The sequence below is a fragment of the Mesocricetus auratus genome, unplaced genomic scaffold, assembly GCF_017639785.1.
Source record: "Mesocricetus auratus isolate SY011 unplaced genomic scaffold, BCM_Maur_2.0 Super-Scaffold_100010, whole genome shotgun sequence".
NCBI classification, from domain to species: Eukaryota; Metazoa; Chordata; class Mammalia; order Rodentia; family Cricetidae; genus Mesocricetus; species Mesocricetus auratus.
In genome coordinates, this window is record NW_024429194.1 from 13,282,089 (window position 1) to 13,299,930 (window position 17,842).

General features: G+C 37.8%; 1 protein-coding gene across 16 annotated transcripts in view; it reads right to left on the reverse strand.

The window, feature by feature from the left end:
• Positions 1-2,648: 2,648 nt before the first annotated feature.
• Positions 2,649-17,842, reverse strand: part of Ppip5k2 (diphosphoinositol pentakisphosphate kinase 2) — a 61,962-nt gene continuing 46,768 nt past the window's right edge. For 5 of the 16 annotated variants that reach the window (XM_040752951.1, XM_040752950.1, XM_040752952.1 and 2 more), the window contains 5 exons: positions 16,053-16,172; positions 15,148-15,210; positions 11,600-11,740; positions 8,142-8,267; positions 2,649-4,286 (listed from right to left, as the gene is read on the reverse strand). In XM_040752951.1, the coding sequence (XP_040608885.1) occupies positions 4,192-4,286; positions 8,142-8,267; positions 11,600-11,740; positions 15,148-15,210; positions 16,053-16,172 (545 nt within the window). In that variant the 3' untranslated portion in view covers positions 2,649-4,191. Of the gene's footprint in view, positions 4,287-8,141; positions 8,268-11,599; positions 11,741-13,006; positions 13,163-13,316; positions 13,377-15,147; positions 15,211-16,052; positions 16,173-17,842 lie in introns of those variants that run through there. The other 11 variants (XM_040752963.1, XM_040752959.1, XM_040752962.1 and 8 more) reach the window with 6 other exon arrangements.

A 17,842-nucleotide genomic window follows, 5' to 3' on the forward strand; every position in this document is an offset into this window, starting at 1 on the left:
AGGCAGACTACCATTAACTTCACCAAAATCTATTAATCCCCCCAAAACAGTGATGTCTAGAGTTGAAAAAGGAAAAAAAAATCAGCATTCAATAATAAAACTTCTTATATGAAAATAGAAACACAAAGAAACCTCATATATGAAAACAGAAGCACTGATTATCCTCAACAAAATTAAAAGAAGCTTTAGCCTCAATGCCAGTGAAGCACGGGTCGCTAAGGGCAGTGAGGGTCAAACAGGAAGGTGCCTGGATAGGATGCTGACACTTGTAGACAGCAAGTGGTAAGTTTCCAAAGCAGATGGCACAGTCTGAGGGGGAAATACCAGCTCCTTGTCTAAAGCAACGAGAATGGGATGAGTGCCTACAGCAGATCATCTCCTGTTACCACACAATAGCAGGAGAAGCCAGCCCCCTGGAGGAAACACCCATTGTTCTTTGCACAACAGTGAACCGCCGCCTATCATCAGCCCTCCCCCAGGGCTGTCCACAGAGGGAGATGGGATAGAAGGAGCCTAGTCTACTCTTGCACAGCTTTCATTCTGGCTCCTTGTCTTAAACGACTACACCCCAATTTCTGAGATGCTACACAGTATCTTGAAACACAAATCAATTATCTAGTTCAAAATGTCAAGTGCTCAGGCTTCTGGTAGACTTGATCGGGCCACCAGTTCCAGGCTCATGGAATTTTCCATGAATGTTAATAACATGGGGGGAGGACAGATACATGGTCAACCAAGTTGTTCCATCTGTACTAAATTAAATGACCATCATGGGCAAGAATTGTTGCTGGGATGGTAATGACCAAGGATGTAGCCTTGACTGTCATTGGCAGCCATCTTGTGAGTATGAGGTGAAGTACCATTGAGATAAAGTTTGTGTTTTATTAATGGAGAAAGACATCCATGGTCACTGATGATATTATTGCAGATAGCAGGGTGGCTGAAGACAACTCTGCCTTTAAATCATGAGAAATGTCTAATGGTTGTTCTAATAGTTTAAGCCAGTTTTTACTGACATTTCGTGGTCTACAATGAAAAAAATCATAGCTTCAAGATGAAAATCTTACAGGCAAAAATACGAGAAAGGATTGCCTCTAAAAGTACATTACAGACACAGGGACTACACAAACCTCTCTTGCAAGAGATCTTACTATTAGTTGCAAAGCAAAAGCCATTGTAAATTATATTCAAATACGTACAAAAGGAGCATAACTAATAGAAAACACAAATACAAAGCAAAATAGAAATTATACTTGTTTAGGAAAGTGGTAAAAGTCAGTTATCTTCTAGGGTCCATGACCTTTCTAGTCCAAGGAGTTAACTTGGTTCATAGTACTAGTGAAGATTTCCCTCCTAGTGAGTAGGCCTCAAGTCCAATTACACAGCTATCAATGGCCCCCAAGATAAAAGTGCTACTATTGTATCACTGGGAATGCTGGGCTAGTCACCATTGTGGTTCCAGGCTTTACAACATATCTGTCTTGATGGCTTGCATAGGACCTTTGGAGACCATTATCACTAGTCCTCCAGGTGATTCCTTCAAGTCTTGTGTCCAAAGTGTGTGGTGTCTTCAAGATGCGGGAGGCAACCAAGGGCAATGGCAATATCCTATACTGCTTTGGAAGTCTTTTGGTCTACCATGACCAACAACTCAAGAAGTTTTTCTTAGACGGTCTATGGCTTTTGGGGGAGCATTATCACTCCAGGTGGCACACGGCATAACACCATTTAAGTTATACATATATATGTATACACACACACGTATAATTTTTTAAGTAAAATGAAAATAATGTCTTCCCACGGCTTTTTCAAACATCTTTAGTGGTATTTACTCCTATTGCTCACACCATTAAATCCCGCCACCCAGTTAAAGTCTCTCAATAGCTAATGAATTTTAAATTGGAACTTTAACTTTTAGCTGTCACCTATTGCATTTCTGCTGTGTACAAACACTGAGCACAATGTCACATGCTTCTGTCACATTACCGTTTCCCTTCTGCCTCTATTTCCTGATCATACCTGTTTAGCACCCTTCTTTTTAATGCAAGATTGTTGTGATGTCCTCTCAGAATGGACTATGTACCTCAGGAAAATCAGGTATGCGAGGTCTGCCAACAGACTTTAAGATTTGAGATAAAGGGTTCCTAAGGGTAAAAGGATGAAAGATAAATAATGAAGACTAACACCTCAGGGTGCATTCATAATTCCTCAAGCTCGGCTTCCTCATTTGTTGGCTGGTGAATTATGCTGCAAAAACACACATCGTTTAGCATTTAAAAACTCTCAAACTCCACATCTCCTGAGTCCTTTAAGAAAAAGTTATTTCACACAGACTTCCATAAATAGTGGCAACTATTTTGCCCTTACAAAACAGACTCTCTGACAGTGTGTTTAGAAAAACAATTCTAAGACTCTTGGAAAGAGATGAGCTTAGAAAGCAATAGTCTTGATTTTGGTGAATAAAGAGAAATCACAATGACTAAATAATACTGAGAAAAATGGTGTTAGCACACTTTCTAAGGGGGAAGACAATAAACTCCAATGTCATTAGTTTTAATTATTATTTAATATAAAATGTTACTGGACTTTCTATTTTGATATATAAAAGAAACAAAGAATGTAAATAAAGCACTTTACATTCAAGTCAGTCTTATTCTAGAAAGAATTTTAATTCATTCCACTTAAAAAATAAAAGTAGTATCCTCACCCCCCATAATGAGACATTAACCATATATTCACATACAGAAAACTAACCTAACATACATTCAATTGTTTACAAGATATCACCAAATAATCCATTTAATTCATTTACATTCAAGTGAAGTATATGAACTTATTTGTTTATATTCATAACTTTTGTATCTCATCCTTTTTAAAACAACCAAGATAATACGTCTATTCTCTACAAGTCAGTTCATATAAGATGATTTAAGGTTAGAAGTCACTTTTGAACAATTATAATAACTGTATTTATACAATCCAGTAGTTCTAAACATAAGCTTGAAGCTATAGCTTACTACTACTTTAACTCATGTCCCATCCAATGCTAGAGATTTTTATTTAGCAGATTGCACTGTTCAGTTTGTAGATAATTTCAAATGTTTCATACAATTGTTTGTGCATTAAGGGGAAAAAGCACCAAAGATAATGGTTTCTTCTTTTTGTAAAGATATTAGATGGAATTACAATAGTGATCTCAATCTTCCTCCCAAATCTCATCATTTGTAAATGGTACAAACCTTACTACAAATGCACAATCTCTAGGTTTTTTGGTGAAATCAACAAATATACTGAATACAAAAATGGAAACACAAGTAATGTATTAAAGATGGCGCTTACTAACAGCAGAATTCAGTTTTATACTAACAACTCTCCTTTTAGATCTGAGTCCATAGATCTCAAGACAAACTCTGAAAATCAAGTGTAAGATTTACAAACTTGTCAGTTACAGTTCATAAAAAAAACTCTAAAAATGCCTTTCTTGCAAATACATAAAACAAAAATTCTTTTGATGAACCAAGTACCTTTTAAGGTAAAGAAATAAAGAAAATATTTTCTACAAATTAATTTGCAAATTTATGTGTACAAAGGTATAGTAGTTCTCCCACCTGTATTTGTAATATTTTAAATAATTCACAATTACAAAATTCAAAGCACAAATTGAAAAAATAATTCATGTTCTATATACTCCAGTTAATAAATATTGCAGCATATGGTATAGTAACAATAACAAAAAAATTCTAATGTAAATGGTCAGTGAGATCTCTTTGGAAATGTACTTTAAGAAAAGTCATCATGTGATCTTGCCTGTCCAGCCTTACTGATTGCAATCTTGTGGAGACGCAAGAGAGTGTGGAGAGTCACCTGATCAGAGCACACTTTGGTATCAGTCAGCAGGACTTCTGAGTCCTTTGTCATTGCCACAGGCACATGGTAATTATCACAGTGACAGCAACAGCAGTTGTCATGAACTCTGTTACACATAGAAAGCTGACAGACATTTTGAACATTTCTAGATCCCGCCAAAGCTCCTCTAGCTTTCAAGGTATTTAAAGCAAATAGACAGATGTGTAAAGTCGGGCAATGCATGGCTTACTGGCTCTCAACAGCCTTAGTCAAGGGTTCTTATACATTTTCTGTTAAGCAACAAGTCCCGTTCTAAGGATGGGAACTTTCGATTCTGGTGCGAGTTCATCTTTTCTTCCCGGTGCTTTTCTTGTGTTCATGCCCCTCAGTTTTGGTAATCAAGCTCTTCTTGCGAGCTGAGGGAGATGGTCCACTGACTGCTACACAAACAGAAGGAAGAAACAGTGTCACTGGGGTCTACACAAGTCATCAAGGGGAAAATTAAGATGGTGGGGGTGGGCTATTTTGTTATAACGGTAATAAAACATTATAAGCTTTAAATATAACTTTTTAGAGCTCAACACACATATAGAAATGTGATGACAAAAGGCTGTGTTCACAAAAGCAGCATTTTAGTTCACTCTATATTCTTCATGGCAAACATTCATATTCATTCATTGTAAGTACAATCCATTCTGCTAATCTCATTTAGAGTTGTGGCCAGGCCTTTTGCTAAGGCTCCAGACATAGAAATCCAACTGCCCATTAGAGATGTCTCTACTTATATCTGACAAGAAATAGAAGGTAAACATGCTTAAAACTGAATGTCATTTTCCCTATAGTTAACACATCCTTTTACATCTTCCATGTCATTATAACGCAAGGCTGCAAAACTGGAAGGCCAGAGCGTTCTTTCTTGACTCAGAACTTACTTTGTGTCTGCACCCACATCAATGCCAGGGCTAATCACAGAGCTACTACTCTAAGTGCAGTCACACTTCTACTATACAGGCATGGGCTTGTCAGGCTGACATTTCTTTATATGACAAGCATTCCGCCGCAAACAGAAAGACCAACTATAACAGTATATAAAGACAGCAGAAAGCGACAGAATGAGATAGTTACTAGAGAAGACTCAACACGTGTAAGAAGAAAGCAACACAGGGGGATTCTCCATTATTCTCTTCTAACAGATTTTTAGTTTGAGAACTGGTCTCAATGCCCATCACATGACTTGGCTAAAACTGCAACCCCAAAGCTAGTCTTCCTAGCACGAAGAAGCAGTGACGAGTATGTGGACAACTAGAGCTCACAGAAGGGGAGAGACTGTAACTCACACATGAGCTATGATTAATCTAGTGCCTGCACAGAAAGCCTGAGGTAGGTCAGGCTACAAGGAGAGAACTGAACCTGTAAGCTGTCAGTCACTTCAAGGGACATAATTTTAAATCTGAGTTCAGAAGATTTAACTCTTTTAAGATAAAACAATATTCTTTGGAGAAATATAACTGAAATACCAGAAATCAAAGTTTCTATAAGATATCATTTATAAAGTCTAAAATATAATTAAAAAGTTAACATGCTAAGACGAATGTATGGTATTACAAGTATTTAACATAACAGAAATCAGAAAAACATCTTTCTTGTAAAGGAGAAAACTGACACAGACTTGAAATCAGGAAATTAATAATTTAGAAAACAGTTTTTAGAGCAGCAACTTCATTCTCAGTGGTGAGATAAATCATTATGCTCATTTTATTAATAAAAAACTTGTAATTCTTCAAAGAAAACCTAAGAAGAATCAAATAGAATGCTTCAAATTAAAGCATAAAAATAAAATAACAGAAATAAAAAATGGTTGGACTTAGCCAACTGAGGCAACCAGAAAGGTAAATAGCAACGAGGATTATACCAAGAATACAAAGGAAAAAGGAAGGGGGAAGGCGAGAGCAGAGGCAGCTAGAATCAAGCAGCCGAAAGCCACACACACAGAAAACACTGGCACGGACAAATTAGCCAGCACTTCCTATAGACGCAGTGGGGATCCCAAGACAGTGAAACACCATGGGCTGTCAAGGAAAGAATCCATTCTATCTAGAATTTTATAGCAAAATTACCTTGCAAGAATAGGCAGCTATTTTTCCTCTCATAAAATGACTGTGTTGCCAACAGACCCATAGTATGAGAAAGAGTCAAATTTTAGGCTTAATGAAATCAGTCAAAAACACAAATTTCAATGAAGGAATGACAAACATCAGAAAACAGGAAATGTGGATAAGTTTAGGGCCTTCCTTATCTCCACTCCCTGATTTGTTTCTTTAAGATAAACTATTACCTAAGGGAATTATCACAGCATTGTATTTCATCATTTATACTGATAACTATGTAGAAAGGATTGAGAAATAAAAGATAAAAGAAAACTAAAGGAAGCTGCAATATTTTATTCCTATATATTATTTTGGACGATACACAGTTAAGTGCAATTCTACAGATTATTGAATCAATTCAAAATAAAGCATAAAAGAATAAAAATAAGGCCGGGCGTTGGTGGTGCACAACTTTAATCCCAGCACTCGGGAGGCAGAGGCAGGCAGATCTCTGTGAGTTCGAGGCCAGCCTGGTCTACAGAGCGAGTTCCAGGACAGCCTCCAAAACAATACAGAGAAACCCTGTCTCGAAAAACAAAAAACAAACAAACAAGCAAAAAAAGAATAAAAATAAGTATGTGAAGGAAATTAAAAAATCTTGTCAATAATCATGTCGAGGGCAAATGGAATATAAGCACCACAATAAATAGGGCTCCTGACACCATTCTGTTAAGAGAAGCTTTTCTTTTGCTAGCCGCTTTGGTTTATCCCCCACAAGTCGCCTGGGCTCTGCTGCGCCAGCCTGGTTCTAGTCCCCAAATAAACACACAGGAGGCTATATTAATTATGAAGCTGTTGGCCTTGCTTGTCTCTTACTGGCTTGCTCTGCCTTAAGTAATTACCCCATAATTGTTATTCTAAGTATGTCTCTTACATCTCCTCTTTTCTGTTTAAACAAAAAGAAACACAGTCAAATTGTATATAACAGAACAGTTATCAAATAAGAACATAGTTACAATATTTTAGCAAGATTTAAAGAAAATATCATCCATCCCATCCTTGTGAATCCAAAGTTCTATATGTAGCTTATCTTTTATCATAACTAAGGAAAACTATAATTATAACTGTCTTCAACTCCATCAAAGACCACAGAAGGATAATATATAAAAACTAGGATTGACAGAGGTATCTTACTGCCTAGACAGTCACCCGAAGTTCCTATGTAACGTTGGGGCATCCATCTTCAGCCCATAGGCCACAATGTGTCTGGAACACTTCTCAGCAAAGCAGGAAATTTCAAACTGTCCATCTGCGTTGGCAGTCTGTCAGTCAAGACAGGGTTTCTCTGATTTGGAGCCTGTCCTGGAACTCGTTCTGTACACCAGGCTGGCGACCAGGCTGGCCTCAGACTCACAGAGATCTGCCTGCCTCTGCCTCCCGAGCGCTGGTATTAAAGGCGTGCGCCACCAATGCCTGGCTTGTTCAGTGAATTTTTATAATGTAGACCAAGTGCTTTACACACATGTATTCACCTCTGACAATTCTATAATCACTACCCGGATTTTCATAGTGGAGACTGAGGGTTAGTGTCAGGCAGGTCACAACTAACAAGTAGCAGAGGTGATAAGATAGATGTCCTTCTGACTCGAAACCAAAAACACTCGTAATCAAGTGAATATCTAAAAGCATTAAAAACTTTAGAGAATCATGGCATGTCTGCCATGAGATTCTATAATGAAGCCACAAAATGAGCATGTTAGAGTACCCATCTGGGACAGGGAACAGCGAGGAAAATCCTCAGGTCACAGAAGCAGAGTTAGAGAACAGGGAAAAGCACGAAGATGGAGAAACTCTTTGGCAGCCGTGGGACAAAGATCAACACACAATCAACTGACAAGAAGTTATGACACAGATGCTGACAAAAGAGATGAATTTGGGAATCATACCACCAGCCTACAAATGAAACTCTGGATAGCATTTTTTTTAACATAAAATGATGCCTTAGGACTAACAGATACGGGGGGGGGGAGACATGGAGGCAAAAGAGGAAAGGAAGATTACATAGACAAGAATGTGTATAAAGGAGTCATGACAAATTTTGGATTCAGCATCACTCTTGGGGAAGCAGTAGGAAATGAGCACCATTGAGCAAGCACTCCCCCTGCTGTTACCGCTGTATGGAATCCCTAGTTCAAAGGCATCTCTGACCTGCTTTGCTGCTTGCTTTGGTGCTCTTGAAGGCAGCAGGTGGTGTGGGGAGGATCTTTGTAGGTGTGTATGTGTTTAAGGAAACTTTTCTTCTCATTGCTGGACTGGCACGTGAGGCCACAGAGGCTGAAAAGAAATAAACAAAAGGTAGTAACTTCCTACCATGTCTTGTCTATCTTAACACTACACAAACTGTTTTTTTAACTCTCATTTTTATGGTCTTGGGAGTTGAACCCAGGGCTTCGTACATGCTAAGGAAGCACTACAACACTAAGCCACATCCCTAGTCTTCTTTCTACAGGCTGCACTGGTGCCCAGGCTAGCAGTGAAAGTGTAGTCCTCCTGCCCCAGTCTCCTGAGAGGGTAGGACTACAGGCCTGTGCCACAAGACCCAATTACAAAAATTGTAATGACATAATTTAGTGAGTAAAAATTATGTCCAATAATTCATACAAATAATAATATATATACTAGAAAGACAAGGCTTACAGAGTCAATTCAGCCAAGTCACCTTTCTAATAAAAAGGCAGTTCTGTCACAGTCTTAACTGAAATAAATCTACATTATTCCAACAGTATATAGCAACCTCCCCAATATCTCTCCCCCCACCCTACCCCCACTCCCACAAACCCACAGAGGAACATATTACTTTTATCCTGCTCTAAGAGGCACTTCAAGGGATGGCAGGGAGCTGTGGTATAGTTTTATTGCCTGTAACAAACAGTAATTTTAAAGAGAGAATCCTATTGACAAGTGTAGACTTAGGAGATATTTATTATACGTATCTTCATATACTAACATATCATAGTTAAGAAAAAACTAACTATATCATAAGAAGTTAAATAAATCAGATTTTCTTTATTGCACCGCTGAAAGCTATTTTCGTGGAAGGGATGGGAACTTATTGTTCTCCCCTTTCACGGCCCAGCTTTCTATTCAGCATGGAGACACTAAATTGTACAGAAAGAGCAGGGAAAGAATGAATTCTGGGCTATGAAGTCCTATGGGCAAAGATGGGATGACATGCAGGGAGCACATGGAACTCACTTGTCTGAGTTTCTGAGCTCACTGTTAATACACTACTGCTGTCAGTCACAACTTTTGAAGTCTGTCCTTGAAGAAAAACCTTCCATCGCTAGCAGATTAGCAATCTCTTCTCCTTTGCTATAAATACCACAGAATCAGCACAGCTCTGTGCTTACTGGGATTAAATATAAATAATGTAAACTTACAATACTCATACTTAGTATAAATTCTTCAAATGCTCTATGAAATATTCAGATATTTCATAATATAACATAACTACATTTTATCTGGCAGTCCCAAAGAGTTGGAGGTGAGGTACAACAAAGGCTTTAGCACAGCTGAGTTTTAGTGCTGTTTAACAACTGACTAGTTGACCGTCCTTAACAATGTCAACTAGGGTTTTTGCTTTGACAGGAACCTTTCCTCAAATACCATGTTAAATATAAAATGCATTAAAGCAGATTTGCTGGATGAAAAAGTCACAGGAGATAAAATGCTCTAACCATTTAGCCTCTTTCTTACTTATGGATTATCAATGGTCCTTTGGCAATCTAGGTTATGTCCCAATGGTCTAGTCTACCCCAAATGTCTATCCAATCCTATGTGATAGACATTTACGTCTAGCTCTCTTAATACCTAAGGCCATGAAATTTCAAGAAAGTCAGGAGTCTGGAAGTACAGTTTGTATTCATGATATAGGGAAGAGCTCATCAGAACAAAAGGACAGGACTCTAAAATCACCTCATTAATGTAATAATAACACACTCTGATGAACTGGATTAGCTAGCTACAAAAAATAAAGCCATCATAAAATGAGAGCATTGCAGAATAAACCTTAAGATTCTTTGACTATTACATTATATTTCCTAAGAACAAAGAGACATCACTCCTGAATGACCTTCAAGTCATGAACAGCAAACTTTCTAGAATTAAACAGTATCAATAGCTGCCTGGAGCCCTTTTCACTTTTGAGACTCATTCTATATTCTCTAATTGGAGAGTTTCAAACCTCAGCCCAGGGGAGCAATAAAACAAAACGTCTAAGAGGATAGCAATGCACTGTAAGAGAACCTATTTGGATTATCTATTCCAAGGGGAATGGCACTGTGTATTTGATTGTTAAAGATAACGTAAATGAGATTAATTTTTAAAAATTTTCCTGACTCTGTCTTATTTACAACTTCTTTTATTGGGTATATATTATGAACACTTCATTTGTAAAATCTGAAATTAAGAACTGCTTCCCAAAGGCATCTCCAAAGTGAAATAGTTTAGAAGCATCCTCATTACCACTACTGATTGACAGCTGGCCTCTACTATGAGAATCAGAAGAAATGGCAGAGGGTATCATCATTGCCTTGAGGAAATGGAGGAACGTCATTGGGACAGATTAAACCGAACAGTTCTCTTCAGGTCTACAGTGTGATGGCCCAGGAAAGGGAAGCGGCATCAAGACAGGAAAGTGGCATTAATTCTAAGAACCTCAATGTCTATATCATTTTATGCTCAGGCAAAACATACTTACAGCAACTTAGAAAAGAGGACACTATGCCAAGAAAGTCTGTTGTTTTCTAAGCTGTAACTGGAGTAGTCCTCTCCTCAAACTAATACTTTCCAAACTGGAAATTCCAACATGCTGAGGGCTGCTGTGGAGCTAAAAATGACAGGTGCCACCTGATACGTAATGTACTACCACACACACAAAAAATGTTTTCTCTTTGCCCTAACAACAAAAAAGTTTGCAGAAAACCCAGGACCTGGATTCTTTGTAGAACTTGAACCTTTTACACACTGAAGTAATCCTAGGTCCAGGGAGGACACAGTGAATTCCAAAACTCACTTAGCTATGAACTCTCTTAGTACACACGAATGCCTTCCTTAGACTATTTTCAAAGGAGCACAGTTTAAATGCCTGTTGTTCGAATTTGGCATCTTTTATAAAACATCTTCCTAACCCTGAAATGTGGTGGCACACGCTTGTGATCTCAGCTCTTGGGAAGCTAAGAAGGAGGGTCATTGTGTGAACCCAGGATTACACAGAGAAGGCCTGTCTCAAAAAATGAAACCCAACAACACTAACAACTAAATGTCTCTACTCAGCAAAAATGGTGAGGGATGGACATGTGCGAGTTCATGTCAACGCTCTGTAAATTACAAAATGCGAATGTGAGCTTTCCAGCAAGTACAGTAAAAAAAAATATGCCAACTCTATATTGTTTACTTTTACTGTTAGAAAAAATATTTGGGAATAGAAACAAGGAAAATAGTTTATCACACATGTGCAACACAAAGAAATTACTAACAGTATTTTCTTAAATCTCTCTCTTGAAATTCTATTCACAATTACCACTGAATTTGTACTGTTAAAATTTGGGCTATATTCAAATACCTATCGTCCAATAATTAAATAATAATGAAGGTAAATTCCATACACATTTCAGGGGTTTTGCGTAGAACTTCAGTTGATGGAGAAGCAATGGAAGCCAGGAAGTCATCCACTTGCTTTAAAAATAGGGCATTGTGAAGAGTTTCCAGAGGACAGATAGATGGTACCATGGAATACAGCTCAAAGCCTAAAAGAGAAGAAATAAAGAACGAAAGGGTAAGGTTGGCTATTTCAAAACTCAATCATTATAAAGGAAGGCAACTTACTTAGGGCTAGAAAGTTCAGGCTTTGACATGCAAACACACAAGACCTTTCAAGTCATGACACCAGATGCTATGCAACATGGAACCAAAACAAGATATGACCATGATTGCCTTAAATGTAATCAGACAGTACAGCATGCACACAATCCTTCAGTGCTGCTACAACCTATGGATGACAAGGAGAAACCCTGGGGTGTGGGGGAGAGGGGCTTTCACTTTTTAATCTTTCAGTGTCTGATCTAATTAACAGATGAACAAGCTGATGTCATAGTTCCCTGAGACCAGGATGTTACAGTACCTTGATAATATCTACTTCAACAATTAAATGATAATGAAGGTAAATTCTGACACAACTTCAGGAGTTAATTATGCAGTTAGCTGTGATACACAAATTCATTTTTCCCCCTAAGGCCAATAACATCCTAACGTGGTCCTTGAGCAACACTTCCTCATTCAGGCTGAACTTAAAATTTTGAAACATTCCTTTACTGAACACCAATAATTCCATTTTTGGAAATCCCTGGTTCAGCAAAGTTAGACTGAATAAAAAGCAATACAAAATGCAAGTATATCCATGTTTAACCATTGCACCAGCATACAAAATTTCATAATGAATCATGCAGCAATGTGTTAATGCAATCAGTGACACAAAAGCCATTATACATACTTTCCTAAAAAAAAAAAATACTAGATTCTTCATTCTAAGAATAAAATTACCCATTTAAACTTTATTTAACTGAATGGCTTTAAAAATTACTTTTATATACTTTTAAAATAACAAGTGTTTCCCAAAATTCAAACTAAGTCTTCTATGAAGAAATACCCCTAATAATCAATTTTACAATAAAAATAGAGTATTATTAGTGAAAAAATAAACGTCATCTACACTCAGACTGCAAAATAGACTCTTTTCAACATACATATGCTCATGATGAAAGCACATGCTATTGGATTTATTTAAAATTTGGGAGGAACTCAAGAATTGCTGGAATTCTCAGTTGGAACAGGGAAACTTTTGAAAAGGGAATTGAATATTGTTATGAAAATAATCAAAGGATTAATAAAAGTAATGCTTGATTTCCAGGTGCAAACCAAAGCATGACAGACCATTTCATGTAATGTTAAAACAAAACAAACAAAAGCAACAACAGAGGACCACAGCAGCAGCTAAAGCATCTCACTTAGTTCACCTAGAGGAACGAAGCTTCACAACTCCTTTTCTTCTTAATACAAGTGGTTCATGCAAAAAAGCACAAATCCTTTCTTTGCAATTCTCTAAAGAACATGCTTTCCTCCTTTCTCGGGGTGCTCAGCCGTCTCTTGTCATAGTTCCTTTAATTTGCCTGCTGAATTTCAAAGCAGCAAATGATGTCTGGTCGGATTGCTCTAGACTACACTCTGGCCATTTGTCTCACACCAGCTCTTAATGTACAATGAAAGGGTTAGTGCAGCAATCTCAAAAGTCACCTGCTGACATGTTTGGAAGCTATAGAAACATACCACCGGAGCCTAGACATTCCACAGAGGAGGTGGACCAGCACCTACAGAGGGTTAGGTGTTCTGCAGAGGCCCAGAAAATAAAGTGAAGACTGCCAGAAGGTACTTGTTCACCGCATTCCTTAACCAAGGATGGAGGGAGGGGAAGTCCATGATGGGGGTTAAAGACAGAAATGACATGAAAGTCATAGGAAATTAAAAGTGAAAGGGTCAAATGACAATTCACAGGACAGATAAGACAGAACAGTATTAAAGAAGATGAAGTATCAAAATTCCCCAAAGGAGTATTTCTAGAATTGAAAGGGACACAGTTCTATTCATCAAGTTGTATAGTATAAAGCCACATTTAAAAGAAAAAACCTAAACCAAAGGAATACAACATTACTCTTATTGAAGTAATTAGCACTACTACTACTGTTTTACCTATAGTTAAACACAGAACTTTCCCAGAAACCCAGTGCTTTCTGTGAAAACACAGGCTCATACAAAAGATGACACCTCCTATAGGGATTTCTGTGAGTTTGGAATTCTTAGGACCCATGCTTTCCTTCTAGGAGGCTAAGCATGTGTTACCTTTAGAAGTCTCAGCTGTATCAAATCAGTTTTGTTTTTTTTTTTGTCCAAAAAGTACCATTTAATCAGCTACAATGAAGCAAACCATATTAAGCTGGTTAAATTTTCACTTGAGGATGAGGTCTTCTGACTCAGTTCAAGAAGTATTAGCCGGCTGTTACCTAGAAGTGTTGTTAAAAGGTGTGAATGGGGAACATAACTGTATTTGATTCTCAAGTTCCAGGGATGAAAGTATCTTTGTTACAAGTGACAGAAAAGTCTATATGGAATTTGAAAACCATCAGTAGGCCAGGCATGCTGTCTGTCATCTATAATCCAAGCACTCTTGGGAGGGCTGATCCAAGGTAACAGCAAGTTTGAGGCCAACCTGGTCTACACAGTAAGTTCTAAGCTAGTCTGACAACAACATTGGACCCTGCCTGTCTCAAACCAAAGGAAGCATTCCCCAAACACAATCAATCAGCAAATGTTCCCTCTGGCTCAAGTTCAAGATCTTAGCAAAAAGCTATGATGCCACAATTCAGTTTACAGCAACAGTCACAACACAAGCCTACCCAGCCTCATTATAACGGAACCTGAGCCTCTTTCAACTTTAGCTTTCTTTCTACCAGGAATTCTCCAGATTTTAAGAAGAAGCCAAGGCACCAAAAGGAGACGACTGCTGGATAACAGTAAACCGTACAGCCACCCAAGGACAGATTGATCCTGGAAAGTCTCTGGAGCTGTCCACACCACATCGAGTTCTGTTCAGACGGAGAGCCAGATGTCTGCTGCATAGTCCCCCTCACAACAGCTGGCTCCCAAGGTCTTTACAGAGACACATCTCACTGGGCTCTTTGACATGGGTTGCTTTGTATTTTTGTTGAATATCTCAATAAAACAGTGTGATCACAAAAATAATTAGAAAAAAATAAGTGTTAAAAATCAAGACCAAATTAAAGAACAGTAATTGTATTTTTAAAAAATTGTATAAACTGATCATTTAAGAAATTAGAATTTCCAGGTGTTAATTCAGAATTAAGGCTCATCATTACTGTGGTCATTAGACAATTTGACAAGTAATGTTCAATTATTGTGGAAATTACAGCAGAAAAAGGAGCAACACAGTATCAGTGGTCTGGTAAATAAGTTGCAATTGTGTGTCAGCTGAAATTAAAAACTGATAAATAAATGATACTGTGTATCCCATATTTTAAAACAAAAGAAAAAATTAAAAAGAGATGAAGTGGGGAGTATCTTTTAAAATAAAAAGCAAACGTACCATTGGTTGGGTGTCGAGCAAATGAGATAGAAAACCTTTTAACAGCAGACCCGCGTGTGGCGTCTGAGAAAGAGAAAAACAGTACCTGAAGTTCACAGCTGCCAAAAGAAGAACACTTAAAACAGAGGGGAAACGAATGTGAGGAAGTCAGAGCTGGGTGACTGACATGCAGAGGGAGCAATGAGAGAAAGCCGAAGACGAGTTAGAAGCAGTACACTGGCTTGATGGTACAGGCAAAACGCTTAATGGCACACAACAGAAAGGAGAGCAGGATGAGCTGGCAATTCCAGTAAATCCGTGTCTTACTGACTGAATTATACAGATGAGAGCAAACGTTTTAAACAGAGCTGACCCTGAAAGAGCTAAAAACGCCCTTTCTAGCAAAAGAGACAAATTTCATGAGTCTCAAAGATGTTCTGAATATCAAGTTATTAAAATCCAAGTCACATTAACAAGGATAATAAAAATATTCTATTCTATTTTATTTTAATAAGAATGACTGCTGATATATTTTCTCTCACAAATAAATATTCCATTCAATTCTATGCTAAATAGTTTATTCATATTAATAAATAAAACGAGTGTTAGCCATGGACAAAAGTTTGAATGCTAAAGGAAATTTATTCTTCATAACCTAGGTTCTCAATCATCTAAAACAATAATGAAGTCGTAACATTTTCTATTTTAGCAAACCACTTATTGTGCATGTAGTGTAAATCTAACTGTTATTGACTGACCAAACCTGGGCCCCAGATGTAGACCTCAGAGAGCACTGACGGTCATGTGGGAAGACGTCTGCAGGGCCGCACTGAGGTCTGTGGCCTTAGACTTGCTTTTGAGAAACACCGCTCCTGAGTGTATGCGTGGGCGTAGGTATGGATCTGTGTGTGCGTGTGCGCACATACCATCTATGCAGCCAGAAGAGGTCAGCTTTTTACGATGAGAGCGAGCATAATCCTGTAGGTTAGGTGCACTTGAAGAACCCCCGAGCACTGAGGTGCTGAACAGGCCCGCACAGTGAGACCCTGATGGGAGTTAGAGAAGATACATACAGCAACGCGTGTTCTTCCATTCATGGGGGGAATCATGCAGCATGCAGTCGACATGGCGCTTACCAACGCATAGGCAGCCTTTGGCAGTGCCTTCAACAGACTCACAGTATGCTCGTAATAGTCTAGTGATAACTATTTGAGTTCAGTGCTTCTAATAGCCACCATTATTCATCGCAAACACAAACGGAGTAATTTAGAATTTTGTACTGGATAAAACACCTTCTTTGAAAAGTAATATGCCAATGTAATAAACATATATGCTGAAAGTACTAAAAATACCACCATGAAGATTAACTTAGGAACAGAGTCTTATAGTAAATCTGTAAGAGGTTATATATGTATCATATACATTATATGTACTATATATATGCACATATATACACACACACCTTTTAGCAAAAATTAACTCGTATTAGATAATTTTTAATATATACCTGAAAATTAATATTCTTTCCTGATACCCCTGAATTAAAAATTATCATACTTTCTTAGGAAAAAAACATATTAATGAAAACAGACAAAAATCATTCCTTCTCAGTCACTTAACAAGTGGCTTAACATAGTAAACTTTCAATAAAGACCTCCCAGGAAATGTGTCACCAATAAATAAAACATTGCCAGCATAAGTCAATGTTTTACTTGTAACAAAAGTCTTTGTACTTAAAAATGTTCATCACTGAGAAAACTATAAAACATATAATATTTCATTCAATGAAAGGGAGTAATATATGATCACATGAAGATACCATAGGAAGATCAAAAGCTCTCAAGCTAGCTGGAGGCAACTAACTAAAGAAAGATCCTCATGCTTATAGGCACCAACACAGTTCAGACACTGTGGATTACAGCACACAATGACATCTAATTATATTTTGTGACAAGCCTATTTAGATCGCCATCTACGGAAAATAATACGCTATTGCTTCCCACTTTATCTTTAATGAGCATAAGGTCAGTGGTTGACAGAGGTATTTGATAATGCTATTCTGAATATTCCTGATGAAGCCACTGTTTACAGTTCAGTCAAGAGCAGGACTGCCTGTGTGTGAGCCACTCCTTCATTCTCAAAGAACTGCTCCTAACGGAAACTAGCTCACCCAGAGAGGGTACTTAAAGATCTTTCTACTTTGTTTGCCTATTTATTTTTTATTTACATTTTTAATTGTAGATGAAACTATCATCTTTTGCTGTATTCATTGGTGATCACCAGCTGATATTTTTGCACTTTTGTTTGAAATGTGTGATTAATTCATTTTAAGTTAGTGAATAGTATTTGTACAAAGTTAGGGCTTTCATGGCAGCATCCATACACAGAATTTGACCCATGGACACAACTCTGGGTAGTACCCGAACTTCAGATTGCCAGGAGATACTGCCCACCAGTGTTTCTTCTGTCACCATTTAAAGCAGCTATATTATGGAATTAGTTTTAGCATTTGTAGCTGGGCATGGTGGGGCATGCCTTTCATCCCAGCTAGAGAGGCAGGTAGGTCTCTGCCACTTTGAGGCAAGCCTGGTCTAAATAGCAAGCTCCAGGACAGGCAGAAATAAATAGAGACACCCAGTCTCCAAGATAGATAATTAATTAATTAATTAGTTAATTAATCTTTTTTACTATGGTGGCACCTTTTCATCCTTACCTG